The sequence below is a fragment of the Leptidea sinapis genome, chromosome 32 (genome assembly GCF_905404315.1).
Source record: "Leptidea sinapis chromosome 32, ilLepSina1.1, whole genome shotgun sequence".
In the NCBI taxonomy this organism is placed as follows: Eukaryota; Metazoa; Arthropoda; class Insecta; order Lepidoptera; family Pieridae; genus Leptidea; species Leptidea sinapis.
The window spans coordinates 1500419-1524354 of NC_066296.1; the positions used below are offsets into that span (position 1 = coordinate 1500419).

Sequence of the window (23936 nt, forward strand, 5' to 3'; positions counted from 1 at the left end):
TAAACTGATTTCACTTCATTACTCCAAAGCTCAACTACAACTAGTTAGATCCACAGTGCCAACCTCGCCAGAAAACCAATGCACACCCCTGAGTATTGTCCATCCGTAGACAGCATCTTGTAACTACACGTCTATACATTATCATGTACCTACAATTGAAATTATCATTATGGAGGTAACGTTAGCGACAAGCTCACTCAGGTGTGCAGCCCTTCGCACGTAATCGCATGGAAACGCACTCGCGTCAATCGTTCTGCCTTCCTATTTATACTGACCGGCTCGCCCCTAAACTGGCGATTCCATATTATGTATCCAGTAATGTCTAGATATACATCTCTGAACTTAAACCTAGGGTGCTCACATTACTGTACAAAGGGCGTGCATTGGTTTCCTAGCAAGGTAGGCACTGTAGATACACATACCTTTTTTATGACAATAAGGGACTAGACGAGCAGGATGTTCCGCTGATGGTAATTGATGCACCCTGCTCATTACAATGCAGTGCCACTCAGGATTCTTGAAATAACCAAAAATTCTGAGCAGCACTACAACTGCGCTCGTCACCTTGAGACATAAGATGTTAAGTCTCATTTGCCCAGTAATTTCACTAGCTACAGCGCCCTTCAGACCGAAACACAATAATGCTTACACATTACTGCTTCACGGCAGAAATAGGCACCGTTGTGGTACCCATAATCTAGCCGGCATCCTGTGAAAAGGCGCCTCCCACTGGTAAGTCTCCCACCTACCATAATAATAAAATATTTAGGTATATTACACATATTACGAGTAAAGGTTGACTCTCAACATCAATTTTGTGGTTTTAACAGTAAGTAAGCTAAAACTTACTAGGTGTGCAATAGAAATTTGGTTATTAACGTTATTACGGTTGGTTACGGAACTAAATTAACTTTATTACTAGTGCTCTACATATATTAATTTAGTTACTTATTAAAGTAGGCACTTCCTAAATGCCTATATGGAAGGTACGCCCCTACTGAACAGGTATATAAAATTACTAGTGACTACCTGCTCGTCTCTCGCGTGTCTCCTGCAAGTGTTTCATGGTTAAGCATATGCAAAGGCAGTTTTCACTCATTGAAGTATGTCTGAGCACAGAGCACACTGGAGACAGTGTTTGTTCAACTGTCATATTTTTCATCAGCGTTTCCTGCTCTATGTACGACGATACAATATGGACTCCTAAAACAAAAGATACACTAAACGTGGCACTTGGGTGACACGACATAAAATTGCGTGTAACTGTTCAGCAGCCCCCTAAAAAACTTGCTCCTGCAAAGGTTACCAAATGTAGGGTTAATTAAATTATAAAAATAAAAATGTAACTTTTACGCAAATACAAAAATTACAGACGTTTTAATCTTTTGTAGTGTGTATTTGTGTCTAGTTAATTAACTGCAATATTTTTTTTATAACAAAACATACATAAGCACTTGTATAAATATATTATTTTATGAAAATAAGGGACGAGACGAGCAAAACGTACAGCTGATGGTAATTGATACGCCTTGCCCATTACAATGCAGTGCCTTACAATTGCGCTCGTCACCTTGAGACATAAGATGTTAAGTCTCATTTGCCCAGTAAAAGAAAGTGATTCAAAACTTACCTATGGAGAGAATCAGTTATTTCATGAAATGTAAACAGTAGAAAAAGACCGCAGATGTTCTTTGGAAAAGTTTAAAATAATTTTTATAGCAATTTTCGCCACAGAGATAAATGGTCAATATTGTTCTAAAAGGCGCCTTATAATTTTAGGGGCGATGTTAATAAGCGACATTTCAATATGTCCTAATATGCAAATATTGGGGTTGGGCAGGTTATCAACTGTAAAGTAGATTCTGTAGATGAAGCCACAGCCTGAGAGTTTAACAAAGCATATAAAATTTATCGACACTACGTCACTCGAATGGTAGGTTCAGTTGGAAAGAGCGCTCGCACGGAACGAGAGAGGTCGCGGGTTAGAGTCCCGCATCTAACTTGTTGTCGTGTTTCCGTCTGTCAGCGGGCTGTTTCTCATGAACCGCAATAGTTACACACCTGAAAATGTGACGAATACATTCCGTTACCATTGTCGCTACAACAACAATAGTGCATTGTATCATAAGGGACCAAAATAATATTCTTACAGCTGGGGCTCTTTTTTCCATCTTAAGTGATGGATTCTTTTGTAGAATCCTGAACGTAGCGAGGGATTTAAAGTACGTCGTCTGAGCCTCAAATATATTTTGCGCCCGAGTGATACACTCCACTTTTCATCTCCCACTATTAGGAAATAAAAGGCGCCTTTACTGTAGTATTATTATTTGATTAAAAATAGAGTAACAACTACACTGAAATTAAATAGTATTTAATAATAAAACAACCAAAAATTTATATTTAAATTTGAGACATTTTGTAAATTTGATATTTTGTTTGAAATAATGTCCATATCTGGCTCATTTTGAGGAAAATGTGACGGTGAATCTCGTTGTTTCCATGTAGATGGGCGCGGCGACATTGGCATGGATGGATTATCTGAAGGTTGCAATTTAACATTTTCCACGATGCGTTCACATGTTTTCGCCTTGTTCTCATTGGAATCTTCTATATACCCCACTGCTACAGCACTCGACTTCCATCTTCCATGTCGCATGAGAACATTTAAGTCGGCTCCAGATTCTGTCAAAACGGTAGTATGACGAAAACATTATCTTGTATCCAGTTTGATATCTGGTAACTTCAAATAAGTAGCGATTTCTAGTGGCATGTTAAAAATCGAGTGATTTTGGACGTCATCAACAGTATTTTAACAACTGTAACAAAATCGAATAAGACAAGTATCTATCGAAATGTATTTCGATAGATACTATAGGTTACGATAAAATGGTATGAGATGGCACGCATTTTAAAACACTATAGGTACTTACTTTTATGGTACGAAAGACTTTGTCGGTGGCTCATTAAGGAAAGTCTCCACATTTTTGACTGAGATCTCTGGATTCTTTGGTCCATCAGACATCCTCTTCAGATAAGCTATTACGATTATACACGAGATCTTCCCCGAGAACGACACTATAATATATTAGTGAAAACAGCATGAAAATTGGTGCATACCGAACAGTGAGACGCGGTGGCGGACTTTGTTTTATAATATTACTAGCCGTTCCCGCCAGCTTCGCTGGGCGATTTTTAAATGGAAATAAATTAAATCTTATTCATCTCATTCCAAATACAATAAAAAATAAGTAGTTTATAATAAAAAAGTCGCATCGAATGGTGGTAGTTTCATGTCAATACGATCAGTGATTTAGGCTTGAAAGAGCCTCAAACAAGGACCATTTTCGTTATATATACCTACACGGTGAAACTTTGTGGGTATACTATGCTTTGAACCCGAAATTCCTTAGGTCCTCTCTAATGACTATGTGAAGTCAGAAATGAATTAGCGTTATATTTAAAGTGCATAGTTTTTACTAAAACTATGCATCCCGCAACCCTAATCAGCTGTTTTTCTGAACTCTCTTTGACCTAAAACAGATGAATAACGTAGATGTGACATAATATCAGATAATAGTAAAATGCCTACTACTCATTGCAACTGTGAGGAAAATTATATTCTCATTCTGCCATGAAGACGAAGTTATTTTTAACCGAATTGAAAAAGTAGGAGGTTATCATTTCGATCGGTATTTTTTTTATGTACGAGTATATAACTGAAACGCGTACTGGTACGCGTGGCTAGACAACCTAAATAATACATACAGTAAGTAAGCTGCTTATAATATTAAGTTTTATTTTGTTTAGGGCTTGGCACTGACTTAAAACCTATCAAGAGGTAGCACATACAGATAATAATAGTATTTTATTAATATTAAAGGTAAACAAAAATTTGGGGTTCATTCTGCGCGTCAGTAAATCTTTCTCAGACATAAAATGTATTAAAATACTATATTATGCTTACGTAAGAAGAATTCTTGAATATTGCAGCAATATATGGAACCCACGATACATAACACATGTCCAAGAAATTGAAAACACAAGATTTTTTTTAAAACATATCAACTATCGCGCACAACACATTATGTGGACTACCCCGAATCTTGCAGGTTTCATAATATAATGACATTTGAGGACAGGCGCAAGGTCTCTCTTTCCTTAATAACATAGTTCATGGTAGGATCGACAGTACAGAGCTAACTGAACTATTCATACAATTACGAGTGCCGTCAGTTCGCACTAGACACACGTCTCTATTCCAAGTCCCGCTGAGTCACACTAATTATTATGAAAATTCGGTAATCTGTCGCACTCTATGCAACTATAATAAACAATTCAACAGTACTGAACTTTTTAATAAGGAAGGTTAAATTTAGAGTAATTCACAAACATACACACACACACACCCACACTTACACGCGCACTCTCACCAAGCCACACACGCACAAATATCATTTCTTATTATAAATATTGTAAATCCGTTATTAGATGTAAGTTCTACAAAATAGTATTATTATAACCTAATTTAAGTTCTGTGGATTTTGTTATGTTTTAAATAAATAAATCAATTTGTATTTTTTTTAGTTATGTATTACCCAATAAAGATTAATGAGTAAGTAATTCTAATCCAATTATGCAACTATGTTATGGATACATTTAGATCGGCCTGTCTGCATTTCTACTCTTTGAATTGAGTGAATGTGAATATCATGATTCAAATATTTACTGCTCTGTGATTGGAGAATGTGAGAATGATGATGTGATGGTGTCGACGGTCTTTGTAAAATCAAAGGTTTTGCCGATTGTAAATGAACCGACACACTTCACCATTTTTAATTCAAGATATTTTTGTTATGTTAGAAATGAATTGAGTTCACATTTTTGATAAGTTAGGTACTACCTAAGCACTTTAATTCCAAATTTGTATTAGTAGATTATGGGTATTACAACGGCGCTTTTTTCTGCCGTGAAGCAGAAATGTATAAAGCATTATTGTGTTTCGGTCTGACGGGCGCTGTAGCTGGTGTAATTACCGGGCAAATGAGACTTAACTTCTTATGTCTCAAGGTGACGAGCGCAATTCATAATAGTTCCACACAGCGTTTTTGGGTTTTTCTAAACTGTTGATCGGCACTGCATTATAATCTCTCTCTCTCTCTCTCTCAATCTCTCTAACAGAAAACGTGGCTTAACCAGTACATTTTCTACCTGACTTTTTTTATGTTATTAAATATTGACCTACGTTTAATAGCTCTCTATAAAATTTCGATCGAATTGGGACAGCCGCGTTACCTATAGACATTAATTCTCTTTATTCTCTGGTATCTATCAGATTCCACAATATTTCAGTCAAGGGTTATCACATCTTATCAAACTAAAAGATAGCCAGCTGATAACTATATTCTTGGCCCGCCTTATCACTTTAATATTATATTGATAATTCGTTTAAAAACACAATTAAACAGAGATAGCATTAAAAAAGCTTTAATATATGTAAATAATGACAGCCACTCACAAAAAAATTATTACTTCATTGTTTTCACACGTTTCTGAACGAAACGCTCGACTCATCGCCCATCGGTACTTCCTGTTCCTAGCCGCGCTGTCAAAAACGAAAAATGATCGAACAAACATCCAAAAGTTTTCTTGGATTTGATTTTAGTACTCAGAGGGTACGTGTTAAATAAAATCTATTGTAAATAAATAATGTTAGCTGTGTTAAAGTAAAAGAAATTATAGTGGCTATTTAAAATAAAATTGCAATTGAACGAATTAGAAAGGCTTGGGAATAATTAATTATTCATTGTGAACAACACAGACTGTGTTTAAATTGAGTAAAAAATTTGTTAGTTCTGAAAGTAAGTGCAAAATATTATAATTGATTGTGTGTGCATAATTATTGAGTAAGTTCAGAATACAAGCCCAATTTAACTTGGTAACTTGAACTTGGAGATTTGACCCAAGGTACTTTAATTATTAACCTTCAAAAGTTTTTTAAGGTAAATGTCCACTATATTTTTTTAGCTAAAAGCTGTGTTAATAGACGAAAACTATGTGGTCCGGCAAGAGGCTGACGTGGAATTTGATGTGGACTTACCAGAATTTAGGTATATTATGATTTCTTTTAGCCTTCTTTTCTGTTTTTTATGACATAAAGGTACTACCAAGTCAAACAATCAATTATGTCTAAATTTGAGACAGGTCTAAATAAGTAACTTTTATTAACATTAAATCTAAATTCATTTTTTTTTTATTTTAAGTGTAATGATACAATTGTACATTAACATTAATTCCTGTAATAAGCAATTCATCTATATTTATTTTATATTAAGAAATTTATTATAATTTTTATTTTTCAACATCAAATGAGACAAGTGTGCTGCTTTTCTTTAATATAATGTATGCCTTTTTTTTGGTGCCATTGTTCCTGCCACATTTAACAAATTGGATGTTAATAAGTCAGTCCCATTATCCTGTTGGTTGAAACATTGATGAAATAGATGCTTATTTAATTGTATCACCAGAACATCAGGTGGTGTGGTACGGGGAGAAAGGGGTGAGGTGACTGCACCCCCGCTGCTCTGGGTGAAGGCTCTAGACATGGTTATGGATAGACTTGTGCTTGCGGGTGTAGACTTCTCGAATGTTGAGGCTGTCTCTGGAGCCGCACAGGTATTGTTTATCAAGTAGATTTGTTTTTATAACCATAACGAAATAAAAATAAAATTTTAACTCTTTTAATCATAATGTTTACAGATTGGAGAGTTTCCTATTCAAAACTCATTGATTTTTACATGATTTATGAAAAATTAAGCTTTGAACAGTATTATCTAGGAATATGTCCTCAATTTATATCTTTTGGTATTATAAATACAATTTTTTATACTAGCAACATGGGTCTGTGTGGTGGACTAAAGGGTCTGAAGAGAAGTTAAAGAATCTATCTTCAGAAGACTTCTTACACATTCAACTTGCTTCTGTGTTTGCTGCTGACTCTCCAGTATGGATGGACTCTAGCACAAGTGCCGACTGCAGAGCTCTTGAAGAGGCTGTTGGAGGACCAGAGGTAGCTTTTAATATATTAATTTGGTTTTAATGGTTGTTAGTTTGTAGTTAATAGATTGATTTAAATAAATATACATGGGCTATTTCCCGCACTTTGATATGTACTGAAAATGGCCATTTTGATCAATTTTTATTTAGTTGACCACTCTGGCCTAGTAGGAGTTGGTGGACTTCACACACAATCTGAGACATCTATTTCAAATTCAAATATATTTATTCAAAATAGGATGTGACATCACTTATTGAAAGTCAAAAAACTACCACCCATTCCAAAATGAATGCCTCAGACCTGAGAAGAATGGGCGCAACAAACTCAGCAGGATTTTTTTTTTCATCGAATATATATGTTTACAAAGTAATATTGTATAATTAAACTTATTATTTAATAGCCTGAGGGCATGATTCCCAATCTGTGGTATAAGAAAGTCATTTATGTTATAGTAACCTTTACGACACAAACATTTTTTAACAATTCTTTTGAATAACATAATACTTTGGTTTTGAACATTTTCTGGGATCTTGTTGTAAAAGCATATACATCGCCCCACAAAAGACTTACTAACTCGACTTAGCCGAGTAGTAGGCATCATCAGTTTATGTCTGTTCCTGGTGTTAACATTATGGTTATGACAGTTTCTGGCAAATTCACTTATGTGCCTGCTATGGATGCTTACATAATTTATGTATCTATATAGAGCATCTTGCTGTTAAATAACCAATGAAAACAGGCCAGGTTTATTATTTTCTTCTTTCATAGACTTAAAATTTGTGTCAATCGTAATCTAAAATAATTTAGTACTTATATTGTGCACCAAGCACTCCAGTGTGTGTGAGTAATAATTGTCATGTCAAAAGTGAAAAAGATAAGCAACACCTTTTAATAATTATTTTTGGTGACTGACTGACTGATGGCTGACTTTTGTTGTGTACCTAATCATCATCATCAGCTGGAAGACATCCATTGCTGGACAAAAGACCAAAGATCTCCACGACGATCGGTCCTGCGTTGCCCTCATTCAATGAATTCCTGCAGTCCTGACCAGATCGTTGGCCCATCTTTTGGGGGGCCTACCAACAGTGCGTCTTCCGGTACGTGGTCGCCATTCGAGGACTTTACTGCCCCAACGGCCATCTGTACGTCGAACTATGTGCCCTGCCCACTGCTACTTCAGTTTCGCATCTTCTCATTTCTGATTACCCTCTCTCCCTGATTACTCTCTCTCCCTGATTACTCTCTCCCTGATTACTCTCTCTCTGATTACTCCCTCTCTATTACCCTGTGATCGACCATTAGCTTTCTCATAAGGCCCATAGTTAGCGACCACGTCTGCGTACCGTAAGTCATCACTGGCAACACACACCTAACATAAGTAATAAATTCCAGGAGTTAGCAAAGGTAACTGGTTCAAGAGCGTATGAAAGATTCACGGGACCACAGATCCGTAAAATGTATCGCACCAGACCTAGACTGTACAACGCAACAGAACGAATATCGCTCGTGTCCTCGTTCGCTTGTTCCCTGTTTTTGGGGAAGTATGCGCCCATTGACCTGTCCGACGGCTCCGGGATGAATCTCCTCGATATACATAGTATGAAGTGGTGTGAGGAAGCTCTCAAGGTAATCTCTTAAATAAAAAGTGTGTGTGTACTTATGTAAGCAGTTATACTTCTTTGGCTTAACGAAGCAAAAATCATTAAAATTAATTATTCCTCTATATTACGTTTGTAGAAAGCACGATTTTGTAAAAATCTTGCAATTATTAATTATTACATAATGAATACGACTGTATGGGCTTGAACCCTTAGCCTGTCCTAATAATGGACGAAAAACCAAAAAAAAAAACGAATGTCGCAAACGTCAGAAAATTTTAGGAACCAACTTCACCCTGTTACTTTTGTGTTACAGTGATGCGCGCGCATCTTAAAATTTCACTCTCATAATTTTTTCATAACGCACGAGAAGTATAATTTCAAAAACCCGATTTTAATAAGTTTTTTTTTCTTAAATTTAGTATAATGGTAAGTTAGTTGCATATGAATTTGGAATATAAAGCAATTATTTTATACAACACCTACTCAAAATGCGTTTTCGTATCGAAGACAACTGGGACGAAAGAGTGCTACTCATTACATTTTTAAAATTTTGAACGTTTCAAATGCGTTCTTGATTTTCTTTTTTATTTGTGTATTGAAGATTTTGACGCATTACTGACTATTAACCGCAGAAACTTATACACTTTTTTCCCAAATATAATTTCGAAACAACCTTTAATTAATCTCGTAGCCGCGCGCTAACGTAGACAATAAAACCTACTTGTCCCACGCTCAGTAGTTGCCTTTTAGAACTTGTATGTGAGTTGCACCCATGTAAGGGTGATTAAAAATTTGTCTTTTAAATATATAATTTGTTTGGTTTGAAATTTCAGTTATTTACTTTAAGTTTTTAAATTCATTTTTTATGATTACGCTTAAGTCGTTGTACCCATATGTGTTTATTCAACTAGGAATCGTTAACTTACTGTCTAAACAAGGTACTATTTTATACCTCCTCTGTGAGTGCCTGCGGCTGAAAGTTCGTCATTTATTTCGCGCCAATATGCAGGTAAAAAATCTATTCTAAAATTTCTAAAGTCATTTCATCTTGGCTTTTTCTAGTGAAACCATAAAGCAAATAAGCAACGAATCAGAAATATATTTTCATACATTATACTGCGCGCTAAACTAGGTTAAAATATTTGTACGAATAAATGATACCGATTGGGTCAAACTAATACGATTTAGTCGGAGGCTTCTTTGCACAGGATGCCGGCTAGATCACAACAACGGTACCTATTTCCGCCATGAAGCAGTAATGTGTAAACATTACTGTGTTTCGGTCTGAAGGGCGCCGTAGCTAGTAACATTACTGGGCAAATGAGACTTTACATATTATGTGACGAACGCAATTGTAGCACCGCTCAGAATATTTGTGTTTTTCAATAATCCTGAGTGGCACTACATTGTAATGGGCAGGGCGTATCAATTACCATCAGCTGAACGTCCTGCTCGTCTCGTCCCTTAATGTCATAAAAAATACGACATCAATTTCCGGGAGGGTATAGTATAAAATATACAATATAGTAGTGGGTCTCACAAAAATATGTCAAACTCACACCTCCTGTTTAAAATTTTAGGCTTGCGGTGATGAGGATCTAGTAAACAAACTGGGGACACCAGTGCCCACTGCATCAGTGGTTGGAAACATTTCCAAATATTTTGTGGAGAGGTATGGGTTCAAATCAACATGTAAACTGGTAGCATTTACTGGAGACAACTGCTCAGCACTGGCAGGTAAGTTAATTAATTTTTTCGCAAAATTTTACAAATATAATATTACTAGCCGTTCCCGCCCGCTTCGCTGGGCGAATTTTAAAAGGAAATAAATTAATGAAGGAAGGTTGAAATTCGAAAATAAGAGGATAAATTTCGCATCGGACGGTGGTAGTTTCATGTCGATACGATCAGTGGTTTATGCGTTATTAAACCTCAAACAAAGACCATATTCATTATATATTATATTAATATTATGTAAATGTCATAAAAAGTAAAATAATAAGTATAATATAAGGTAATAGCTCCATTTCAGACTGGTCTTATGGATGACAATGTCATAAGAAACGAGATAACGCCTATACAAATTAATTTGCGCTAACATTGTACGATGTGGGACTCATACCTGCGTTTCTGGAGCAACCCCTTTGACGCTATAAACCCAAGAGTTTTATCCCTAAAAAAACTCCCTATTCCATTTTGTGCGAGACATTTTCTGCAATTCTGCTTCTTGTGTCACCCTATTCCATTTTGTGCGAGACATTTTCTGCAATTCTGCTTCTTGTGTCACCCTATTCCATTTTGTGCAAGACATTTTCTGCAATTCTGCTTCCTGTGTCACCCTATTCCATTTTGGGAATGACAATCACTATAATTCTGCTACCTTTGTCACCTATTTCATTGTGTGCAAGGTAATCACTCTTATTCAGATTTTGTCATCCCATTCCATTTTGTGCAAAGGAATCGCTGCAATTGTGTTTCCTTTGTTACCACCTGTCTATTTTTTTTACAAGATAATCACTATAGTTCTGTGTTCTTTAAAACCCTTCCGTCCCTGTAATTCTGCTTCCTATGTTGCCCCATTTAATTTTGTGCAAGGCAATCATTGCAATCCTATTTTTCTTATATATTTATTAATTGAAAAAAAAAGTGAAATGGCGGGAAATTATACAGCCCAGTGACATACGGGGTAGTCTTAGTGATAAGGGACCTGTTGGTCATCCGTTGATGCCGGTTGCGGAAATGCATGAAAAATGAAAATGATTTTTTTTTATTTATTTAAACTTACAAAAAGCACCTGTAAATAGTCATAAAGTGTTCACAAGTTCGCAAAAGAGTCAAAAAGTAAATTACGCAAGTTATTAAAAATACGTCAGTGGATGCTACAGGGTCGCAGAGACTCGCGATATGAATGGTACCGTACTCCAAACTTCTTTATCCTCAATATATTCCTTAATATTATAGTTACTTTTTCAGTTTTTATGTAATATGTCTTGAATGTTTTGTCAGGCAATTCTGTTATGGTCGTGCGGAGCTTATTATAGAATCTAACAAAATTTCCCAAAAATGACTTATTGGCCTTAGTGGTTCTAAAACTGGGTAGGTATAGCAATTTTATGTTTATGTCTGGTATCAAAGTTACGCTGTTCACCCTTTTTAACATATTTATGCATATTTTTCCTAGTATACATAATATTTTGATAGATATATTCTGAGGGCACTGTAAGTATTTTTATTTCTTTAAACAGATTTCGTAATGAGTCTCGACTTTCAAGACCGTATATAGCGCGAACACCGCCGTACCCCAGAGCAAAACACCGTAAGACATAACACTGTGAAAGTACGCAAAATATACCAGTCTAGCCGTTGCTATATCCGATAGTTGCCTCATTTTCCAAACGGCGTAGGAAGCCGAACTTAATTTAGATGACAATTTCTCAATATTGCAATTTAGAATCTAGTGTAACTCCTAGATGTACAGATCAGAAACTAAGCCTAGATTTACATTATTTAGTTTAACTATTTGTTCAATAAATGTAACATTTAGTAAAGAGAATTTAAAACTAAATGTATTAAGTGTTAGCGGAACCCTAATATCAAGAAGTTTTTAAGAAATAACAATATTTATGGCGATCCTATTTATTTATCCTTAATATGCCTGAAGCCGCTATTCTTCATATTATCTTATCTTTGTGGCATGTGAGTACTTCAACGTAATAGTGAGCTAATAGTCTTTTGTATACAAATACTTGGAGTAATCTTCGAGATAAGTTATCTGGATAAGTAGTTGTGATAACTTGCTTTTGAAGAGGACATTATTTATTAATACAAACTTTTCAGATTGATGTCAATCTCAAAGTTAAACTCCAATAATTTTTGTTCACTAATAACTTTTAGTTCTTGAATCGCCAGTTTTTTTTTTATTTTCTGTATTGATAAGAACATTGAAAAAAATAACATATGTTGTAGGTATGTTGCTGCATCCAATATACGAAAATAATACACAACATATTTATACATTATGGAGATAAAAATATACCGCTGTAAAGTAACTCTCAAAATTATATATTACTTGCTAACCCGGCAAACTGTCATATTAATTAAGTAACCCACGCCCGCTCATTGTATGCATTGTCACATAATCTTCTTAATATATATAAATTACGTGACACGTTGTATGTCCGCGATGGACTCCTAAACTAATGAACGGATTTTAATGGGGATTACTTCATCGAGTGCAGTTTAGTCCAACTTGAGAGATAGATAGTTTTTATTTCGATTTGGGACCCATAAATATTTTTAATTCCAATATTTGTTTTGTATGGACATATTTTATATGGGAGAATTTATTGACGTACGGTTTGACAGTTCTGCTGTGAAACAATTTCATTATAACAATCGGAAGCATATTTTACGAAATAATTCTTGATGTTATGAATTATTATTGACAAATTCAAAAAAAAAATCTTTATTTTATTTATTATGTACAGAACAACGTCTGTCGGGTCAGCTAGTAATATATAATAACTTACACAAATTATCTTGCCCCAAACTAGCCATAGCCAGTACTATGGCTACACGTTATTAATGAATTGGTGAAAAAGTTAGTATTTCACCAATTATTTCACTCGTAAAGTGAAGGCCTTAATAATATTTAAGTGTAATAGTTAATATTTTTTTTATGAAAATAAGGGACGAGACGAGCAGGACGTTCAGCTGATGGTAATTGGTAATAAATATAAAATTGGTAGAAATAGGCGCCGTTGTGGTACCCATAATCTAGCCGGTATCCTGTGCAAAGGAGCCTCCCTCTGGTGGACTAAATCATATTTCTATCCTTCAGGACTACGCCTTCGCTCCGGTTGGGTGGGCCTCAGCTTAGGTACCAGCGACACATTATTGCTAGGGCTCCAAGAGGCCCGGGCTCCTCCGGCGGGCCACATCCTAGTGGGGCCCACAGCGGACGCCCCGTACATGGCCCTGTTGTGCTTCTCCAACGGGTCGCTAACAAGACAGAACCATAGAGACAGGCTGGTCGGGCCCAGTTGGGACGACTTCAATGAGTTACTGCGGTCTACTGTGAGAGGAAATATGGGATATATGGGTGAGTCTTATATATTAAGTTTACAATAGTATTTTCTGTGATTAACGTGAATGTTACACATTTAAATAAAACACTTAATTAAATGATTAACGGTTGACAGGAGTCGATATAGAATTTGTCATTATTAAGTTTAGCGCCATTTGTTGTTTCGGAGGTGCTATTTGCTGTAGACAGATTTGGCCTATGAGATGAGATAAATATTGTAAACAAACTTTCAGGCAGTAAAGTCAAAAATTTTAATATAGTTAAAATAAATGTTCAGTCTTAGTGGACACTTTCAATTGTAAATTTTGTTTGAAATAGAATGGATGAAATGAAACCATCTAAGGTTATTATTATATTGTATATTTTTATTGAAAAGAGCGCAAAAAAAGAACGCTGAGAGAGTTTCTTGCGCCGCTTCTTCTCTTCCAGAACACCATTTGTTTCCGAAGCGGTAGTAGTATCTAGTATATTAGAAATGACATCAATAAGAATTCTTAAGGAATCAATTTTGAGAAAATAAATGCCTTTTATGCCATTTTAAGCCTTTTACATTGATAGGCACATATACAAATTAATATGTATGTATAATACTATACTCTCGTAGGTATTTACTACGATACGGCAGAGATCGTTCCCCGCGCTGTGTCGGGGCGCTGGCTGTGGGACGCCAGTGGCAAGCCGCTGGAGAAAGTGGCGCCCCAGTTTGAGACGCGGGCGCTGTTAGAGACCCAGGCACTAGCGAGGAGGGCTCACGCTGAAGACATGGCCTTCAGACTCGGTGAGACAGTAATAATAATAAATAACCTTTTATTTAAACTACAATTAAATTTTTACTGTTTTTTTTGTTTGAATGTCGGTAAAAGCCTCCTCCAACCTCTTCCATTCCAATCTTTCATTGTTTTTTGTATTCCATATTACTTCTGCCACCTGTCTGATATCATCAACCCATCTTTTTTTATGGAAAAGGGGGACAATCGAGCGAACGGGTCACCTGGTGTGAAGTGATCACCGCCGCCCACATTCTCTTGCAACACCCGAGGAATCACAGGAGCGTTGCCGACGCTTAAGGAAGGTGTACGCGCTTTTTTTTTGAAGGTACCCATATCGTATCGTCCCGGAAACACAAGGAAATTCATACTTCAGCTTGACCGGTTTCACTTCACCTCAATCAATTCAGCTCCTTGAAAACCGAACTGTGGAGGACCGCCACACATCTAGATGGTGGGGATAATATCCTAATTTGTGGCGTGTCGTGCGAAGGTGGAATCCAGTCGCAGAAATCAGGTGAAACAGCTCTTCGGAACACTCCCCGTGATAAATGCGGTAGAAGAATGAATGAAACTACAAATGAACACAATGAAGCGACGACGTCCTTACACAACGCCAGGTGCTCTCTTAGTTAATATATTTTAACATACTGTTATCTCGATAAATTTTATAGAGCAGACTTCAAACAGCTACCGCCATCTAGTGACCATCCAGTGAAATATAATATCCATTGCATAATTTCAGACAAGTCGTCTCGCATCGTAGCGACGGGCGGCGCGTCAGTCAACAAGGAACTGCTCCAGATATTCTCTGATGTGTTCAACACGCCTGTCTACATTCAGGTAATCAAAACTAGCCTTTGACTCAACTTCCTCTGGACTCCTCTTCTTAGAACCAACTTCAACCTGTTACTTTTGTGTTATGCGCGCGCATCTTTAAATTTCACTCTCATCTTTTTTTCATAACACGCCTAAAGAAGTATAACTTCAAAAATAAAATTCGAAGGTCCTAATACGGTAGGATAACCTGTCTTAAATGCCTCATGCTTTATCAGCTCCAAAACATCATGGAATGTAAACTGCCACATTCCCAAAAGACCGGAAACTTTCTGTGCTGATCTAAACTGTTCAACTCGTGAACGGGTGGCCGGTCGACCTGATATAATAAATAAAATAAGCCTTTATTGCTGTTACTAATAATAACATTTTAATAACATAAATATATATCCTTAACTTATTGCTAACGGTTTTTTAACAGCTTGTCCTTGGACATAGGCCTCCTCCAAAGACTTCCATCTTTCTCTCTCTCTCGCCATTCTCATCCATTCTGGGTCAGCCACTCTCTTAAGGTCATCCTCCCATCGTTTTATTTGTCGCCCTTTGCTTCTTTTGCGTGGATACTACTCCGTTATGGTTTTTGTCCATTTTTCGCTTTTGTCACGTAGCATATGTCCCGCCCTTTAGAATTTAATGTTTTGCACACAGTTTTGACATCTTTGAATTTAGTTGTCCTCTTAATTTTTGTTAGTTTTATTTTATCTCTTCTTTTAATTCCAATAACACTTCTTTCGATTCCGTTTTGGAGGATTTCTATTTTTTTCGACAACTTTTCTGTTAATGCCCATGTCTGGCAACCATAAGTTAGACATGGCAAAATGCAGGTATTATATACTTTTCTTTTTTCTTTAATTGGCATATCTGCATTTTTTCATAATTTCGCTAAGGGACCAAAATCTTTTCCAGGTGTGGGCTATTCTTCTGTCAATTTCTTTAGGTATGGTGTCAGTTGCGGCTATAAGCTGACCTACAGACTCCTTTACATATTCTATTGTTTCCGTATTTACTGTGATGTTATAGGTTTGCGAACCATTGGTCAAAATTTTTGTTTTATTTGTATTCATCGAAAGTCCTGCAATGGCACTTTGATCTGACAGTTGTAACATTTGCTCAAGGGTTTTCGGACATTCAGAAAATATTATTAAATCATCTGCGAAACCAAAGTGAGTTAGCTTTTCGCCATTGATGTTGATTCCATTCATATCCCATTCTAAGTTTCTGAAGATCATTTCCAGGGCCGCTGAAAACAACTTCGGTGAAATTGGGTCACCCTGGCGGATGCCTCTATAGGAAACTCGTCACCAATTGTTTCGAGCCTAACTTGCGCTGTACTTTTTGAATAAATATTTTTAATTATTTGTATATACTTCTCTTGTAGTCCATGTCTATGTAATGCTTGCCAGATATATCCGTGCTCCAAGGAGTCAAACGCTTTATTATAATCAACAAATCACAGATAGTATGTCTTGTTGTATTCTTGAACTAGAACATGGATGGGATCTACGGTTGAATGCTTGCTTCTGAAGCCTGTCTCCTCTTTCGGTTGTTTTTAGTCAAGTGTAGGGGTAATTCTGAATAGAATTATTTTTGAAAAAACTTTATATATATTAGAAATCAAGTTAATTGGTCTATAGTTCCCTATTTCTCCTTTATCTCCCTTCTTATGTAGCAATATTATTTTTGATTTCATCCAGTCTTTGGGAATCATTCCAGTCTCTATAATTTCATTAAATAAGTCCGTTAATATAGGAGCACTTACCGAAATAGTAGATTTAAGTATTTCATTTGTTACTTGATCATTCCCGGGTGCTTTATCTCTTTTTTGACTATAAATTGCTCTTATTGTTTCAGCCTCTAGTATTTTCGGTAAAGGTTCAGAGTCTATTCCGTTTCTTACATCTTTCACTTCTTGGGAGTTTGGTCTTTGGTATAAGTTTTGAAAATAATTAGTGGCTAGTTTAAGAATTTCTGACCTTTTATTTGTATAGTTTCCATCCTTTTTTAGCCTTAGCATCCAATCTTTTTTGTGGTTTAGATCTTTAAAAGCATTTTTGATTCCACCAGTTCTCTAAATGTGTTTCTTGAATGTACTTTTTTTTTGTCTTTTCGACCTGATATAGTTAATAAATAAATCTTTGTATTTGTTGAATGCTATTACTAATTATGTAAGTCAGTAATCACGACCATCATGTTAACGAAGCATCCTTACACAAAACATGAATTCAAGCTGAAAAGGTTGATGCATCCAATAAACGATAATCTATATTTTACAATTTGTTCGTTATTGCTTTTTATGAAATATTTGATGTTTAAAACGCTTTTACCTTTGAATACGAGTCATATTATATTGGATGCAGCACCTTACAAACTAATTTGTTATGTATATTACAGCCATTGTAAAATACTCTATTGATTGAAAAGAGTGGCCGTTGAGTTTCTTATATGTCCTTCTTACGAGGTCTACTTTTTCCGAACATATGGTAGATTCAGTAATTTAAAAGAAATATTTGTAGTGACGATTCAAAAGTGTTTTAGTTTAATGGCGCCTCTTCACAATCGGCGATTATACGCGAGCACGATCGTGTGGAGGGCTTATTCGTAAGGACATAGGCTGCACTAAAAGTTTCGGGAAAAGAATATTTCCACTGTTCCTGTCATATTAAAACCTTTTTAATTGAAAACTCCTTGGTTTTAAAAATCGAATACCATTTATTTATTTAAAAAAAGATTCTCGGTCTTGTCACAGGGTCTTGCCAAACTTGTTTTGTCGTTGAGAAAATGCAATTGACTCGAGAAAATTCTAGAGCGATGATTTATTATGACTTTTGAAGTGGTTTAACACAAAAACAGTGTGTTGACCGGATGATTTCTGCATTCGGTGATGAAGCCCCATCCATAACCACAATTTATCGCTGGTTTGCTGAATTTCAACGTGGACGTGTCAAGCTCAGTGATGATCCCCGTCAAGGTCGTCCAAAAACTATAGTCACCAAAGAAAACGTTGATGCTGTGCGTAAGCTGATTGAGGAAGATCGACATGTGACATACTGCGAAATTCAGGCAACTTTAGACATTGGCATGAGTCAAATTCAAATAATATTGTTTTCCCGATGGATACCGCATTTGCTCTGTGAAGAGCAAAAAGCGGCTCGCGTTACTTGGTGCGTCAGAACTCTCGAAAGATTCCACGCAGGATCCTCAAATGCTGTATACAACATCGTATGAAGTGATGAATCCTGGATATACGCGTACGAACCCGAAACAAAAAACTAATCACGAGTTTGGGTATTCCAAAATGAGTTAAAGCCAACAACAATTGTTCGTTCACGGAGTGTTGCAAAAAAAATAGTGGCCACGTTTGTCTCCAAAATTGGCCATGTTGCGACTATTCCTCTTGAGGGACAAAGAACGGTTAATGCAGAATGGTATGCTAGCATTTGTAGGCCACAGGTCGTTTCTCAACTCCGTAAAGAGAACTGCAACCGCCGCATCATCCTCCATCACGACAATGCGAGTTCTCACACCGCGCACAAAACAAAAAGAGTTTTTAGAGCAAGAAAACATAGAATTATTAGCCGTACAGCCCTGACCTGAGCCCTAATGATTTATATACTTTCCCTAAAATAAAGAATTAATTGCGTGGTCAGAGATTTTCATCACCTGAAGAAGCTGTGGTCGCCTACAAAACGGCCATTTTGGAGACCCCAACTTCCGAATGGAATGGTTGGTTCAATGATTGGTTCCAACGTATGGAAAAATGTGACAAATTTCGCGGAGAATACTTCGAAAAGCAATAAATACATTTTTAAATAGTAATGTTGTGTCACTTCCTTGATTCCCGAAATTTTCAGTGCTGCCCTCGTAGTCGCCGATGATTGTCTATTGTCATAGCGATCGCGGCGATCGGTGACTTGTGAGTTTGTCGGGCACGCATCAAAGGGAACAATATAATTAGGGTGCCACAGTAGCATCAGGGTAGATCTTAAACGAAGCGCCAACTATAAAATCACTATAGGTGCACGTTTCCCTATAATATTTCTCCAAGGTAATATTTACTTCATTATTTTGTACAACGTAAGTTGTTTACCATACCTACATTCACCATGCTTCATACCATACCCTGTGCCTATACCAGCGCCATTGTGGAAGCTTCTTGAACTACTATTTACTATATAAGCTGGACACTTTTTCAATGTGTGAAGTCAAGATGATTCTCCTTGCCTCTAACCTCCATGGTTCCAATACTCGAAGGGTAGGCTCAAAGCCAACGCAAAGTTAGGTAACCCCGTGCAAATCTGGCAAATGTCAACTGTCATTGTTGACCAAGAGTATCAAGTAAATATGAATTAGATGGAGTGATTTGGCATGAAAATATATCTTTGTCTACGCATAATATTCTGAGATGTTCATTCATTTGGATACATCACAAAAATACCCGTTTTTGGTATTGGTATAGGGGCTCATGTTTTCGCAATTAAAATAAGCTGAGTCCATTTTGCGTGCAGTGTTGGCCAGTCATTCCAACCAACCCAGCTCTTTCCAGAAGTTCCAGAACACATTACCAGTGGAAGGCTCCTTTGGACAGGATGCCGGCTAGATTATGGGTACCACATCGGCGCTTATTTCTGCCGTGAAGCATTACTGTGTTTCGGTCTGAAGGGCGCCGTAGCTAGTGACTACTAATACTACTGGGCAAATGAAACTTCTTATGTTTCAAGGTGACGAGCGCAGTTGTAGTGCTGCTCAAAATTTTTGGGTATTTCAATAATCCTAAGCGGCACTCCATTTTAATGGGCAGGGCGTATCAATTACTATCAGCTGGACGTCCTGCCAGTCTCGTCCATTATTTTTATTAAAAAAAACTCCTAGGGTGTTCGCAGATATATTGGAGCCACCTCGTTATTCATTAAGGTTTTTGTCCGTTGGTTGGCCACCCCAGCACATTCCAGGATTACGTGAGTGACCGTTTTGTCCTCGGCTGTGTGTTTTGTGTTTAGTAAATACCCGTTATAATATTATTGATATCACTCAGGAGCAACACGCAAACGCAGCGTTACTTGGTGCCGCCATACGAGCTGCGGACGTGTGGAGCGATCATGTCGGCCTCAAGCTTTCCGGTAAATTTTTGCAACGTTATTTACTTTGAACTTTCTAGGAAAACTTGCAATGGAATTTTTAAACATAGTTTTACTAATTTATTGATTAACGTGGGTAATTTTATATTTTGGCTGTTGTGGGTACTCTAAATATCTGTATAAAAATTAAAATATCTATTGTTTCTTTTTTCAATGGAAGTGTTTTCTGTTTGTCAGAGCTTGTAGTCGTATATACATTGTGCACTGTGGTTCGTCGCATTTAAACGTGGAAGAACTAGTCTACCAAACAAGGGGCCATCCATAAGTTACATCACACGAATATCATGATTTTGAGACCCCTCCCTCGGCCTTGTAAAAATTATGAAAAAATGTAATGTCACAAAATTTGAAACCCTCCCCTCCAGTCTCACAATGTCACACTTCGTTGACCTGTTCCCTCCCCCTTAACGTGTGACGTTATTAATGGATGGCCTCCAATGGAAGTGACCGAACAAATGGTTAAAAAAATAGAATTTGTTTTAGCATATCGTCGTGTCACAATACATTTTACAGCCGAAGAAACAGATTTCAGCTGGTAGTGTGCACAGCTTGTTACACGAACGATTAACGATGAAAAAAGTTATCGCGGAATGATTACTCATGATACACATTAACAAATGACTTTGACATTTTTCGAGTTCCTTTAGAACTACACAAATAAAATTTGAAAAACAAAATTTTATGAACGATGCGGGCTTCGAACCCCTGAGAGTTGAACAAAGCAAACAGAATTTTATAACGAGGCGGTACTCGAACGGTTAGCTCAGTTGGTTGGAGCACCGGCACTGAACGTCGGAGGTCGTGGGTTCGAATCCCGCATCGTTCATAAAATTTTGTTTTTCAAATCTTAATTGTGTATTAATCCTAGTAGTATTAAAACTTATCACTTTAAAAAAACATAACATATTGTTCCTTTGGAACTGTTACAACAAGATCCTGAACATATCTTACCTCCATTTAACCATGGATGAAACATTGCTTCATTATTATGATGCAGAAACAAAGTTCGCGCATTTTTAAATTAGATATAAATCCAATAATAACAGCTTCATTTTTAATATTAGAGGAGAAAAACGGGGAAGTAACTTGATGGTAAGTAGAAAAACCAGTCGCCCATGGAAACCAACAATACCAAAGGTGCGTTGCTGGCCTTTGAGATGGAAGTATGCTCTAAGTTTGAAAGTCGCTGATCGTAGCGATTCAGGAATACTGCACCTGGTGATTGATTCAACAAAATGGTTGTGGCGGACAAAAAAATTCAAGTAAAACATGCAGTTGTGGAATATCAGACATTAAGGTGTTGTGGGCGAAATATTGCATTTTGATGTTTGATGATGAGAATGGGCATCTGGCATTTATCCTGAACATTTCCCGTAAGCGGTAGAAATAAAGATTATATTGAAGGTGAATCCATAATATCTAATCATGTACATTCCCTGAAGAAAATTAGGATGTCTGTATGAATAGTTTTGATATGTCTTAAATGCGACAATACCCCTGTCATTAATTAAGTCAGTCCGTAAGATTCTCGAATTCATAATATTATGTCAGTTTATTTGGTGCTTTTAATGTGAAGTACGCCGTCGTGAGGAAACATATATAGTAGTCAGAACCTGCGAAGAAATTCAGAGTTGACCAGCTCGGACGAGGTAAACGTGGGACCTCAAATAACTACGGACAAATAAGGGCTGGTTGATACCCATAATTAACAAAAATCATTTTGTGCTGCACGTATTCTGCGTGTCAATTATGGTTTATCAATTATTTGAAAAATATATAAATTATTTGAATTTAGCAATATCCTAATTTATTTTAAATATATTCTATTGATTGTCAGGATCGGAGCTCAAGGTATCCCCAGTCGCAACTCCATATTCTGATGCGGAGAACATTTATACGCCGATGATGAAACGATACCGGGAGCTCGTTCAACAAGTCCCGACGTTATGTTGATGTTATTGTTCGATTGGTCGAACTGTTGGTACTAATAGTAAGACTACATATACCATACAAACTAATTTAATTATATAGTACATGACTATAAATTGATTGCTTATGATCTACTATTTCGGGAAACTTTTCAAAGTTTCAGTATAAAGACAAGCCTAAGTCTTATTTTTACAAAATTTCATCAAAATCAAATAACTAATTTAACGGCGGAGAGTTACTTTAACATTAATTATGCAGTACTATGTTAGTATATATGTTATCCATACAATGGATATCTATCTATTACCATTATATTATATTTATTCTCCAATGTCCACGAGAAAACTAGAAAATTATTTGATTGTGAATAATGCAGTGTGAAGGTATTAATTTAAATAGATCAAGCACATCAAAGTAACATTTTAAATATTATTATGCCTTGCAGTAATGTTATCTTCCTAATAAATATATAGAAACATAAATAATATCTCACATATTATAGATTTAATAATTAATCTGCTAATATTATGGCACACACTTCCTCGTAAATTGTACGAATATTAATAGAACATTCTAGAAATTTGAACATTCCTTTAATATCAAGACAACTTTATACATATATCTTGTTTTGTTTGTTGATTATTGTTATTTTTTGAAGTGAAAACTTCCTTAGCGGCGTTGAGCACTTTTCTTAGGATGGGTATAAAATGATAAACTCGCGTCAGAACACGTGACCTGATCGAAAATTCGTAAGACAGTCGTTGGGATTAATTTTATACAGGTACCAGGCGATCATAGTTGAAGAAGAGATTGTGTTATGTATGTATACCTTAATATATTATAAGTAATGCTGTGAGCTTTAGTTGAATAATAGACTTTTGTAACTCGTGATATTATAGCGAATTGAATTGTTGTTGAATATTTTATAAAACGATTTAATGTGTCTAATTTATAATGTAATCTAAATTTATTGACAATAATTTTGGACTAAAATATATGTATGACCTTCAATTGACCTTATGTGAGCCGAGAAATTTATCATTCTAAATAATTGCGAACATTCCTTGATTTAACTGTTATAATCGTTTTACTCTTGATAATATATTGTAACTTTTATTATTTTCTTGTTGAGTTTTATCTAATTTGTTTATGACCATAGATGCTAAATGACATTCCAGTAAAAATGTTAATATTTAATCACAAATATTTATTTCTTTTTATATTTTTACACAATGTTTAATATAATATACTTTAATGTTTTATATTTTGTTTTATTTAATCCTTTTTACGCGGCATTACTTATTCATAACAGACCCGATGTGGTTATATGCGTCATAGTAGTAAGGCGTACTCGTGGTCTTTTGCAATTCCAATATTTTTTATAGTCAAAAACTACCCGTTCGAAAGAGTATGCCTCAGACATAAGAAGAACGGGCGCACGAAACTCGGCAGACTTCTTTTTTTCTCATGAAAATATGATTACAAAGTAATATCGTACAAAAAAATGGCAGTTCTAGAGATTGC

The 23936-nt window shown here is 36.1% G+C and overlaps 1 protein-coding gene and 1 non-coding gene across 3 annotated transcripts; both read left to right on the plus strand.

Moving 5' to 3' along the window:
- Positions 1-5525: 5525 nt before the first annotated feature.
- LOC126974387 (xylulose kinase) lies at positions 5526-23674 on the plus strand. 2 transcript variants are annotated; one of them, XM_050821864.1, is made up of 11 exons: positions 5526-5672; positions 6025-6107; positions 6525-6672; positions 6890-7066; positions 8450-8683; positions 10239-10395; positions 13499-13759; positions 14349-14522; positions 15257-15354; positions 20381-20465; positions 22321-23674. In XM_050821864.1, the coding sequence occupies exons 1-11, from the start codon at positions 5619-5621 to the stop codon at positions 22434-22436; spliced, it is 1587 nt and encodes a 528-aa protein (XP_050677821.1). In that variant the 5' UTR covers positions 5526-5618; the 3' UTR covers positions 22437-23674. The 2 variants fall into 2 exon arrangements, with proteins under 2 accessions (XP_050677821.1, XP_050677822.1); XM_050821865.1 differs by lacking the exon at positions 5526-5672 and adding an exon at positions 5690-5858.
- On the plus strand, positions 21236-21309 carry Trnas-uga (transfer RNA serine (anticodon UGA)). Its single transcript has one exon. It is a non-coding gene; the product is annotated as a tRNA-Ser (tRNA).
- Positions 23675-23936: the final 262 nt, after the last annotated feature.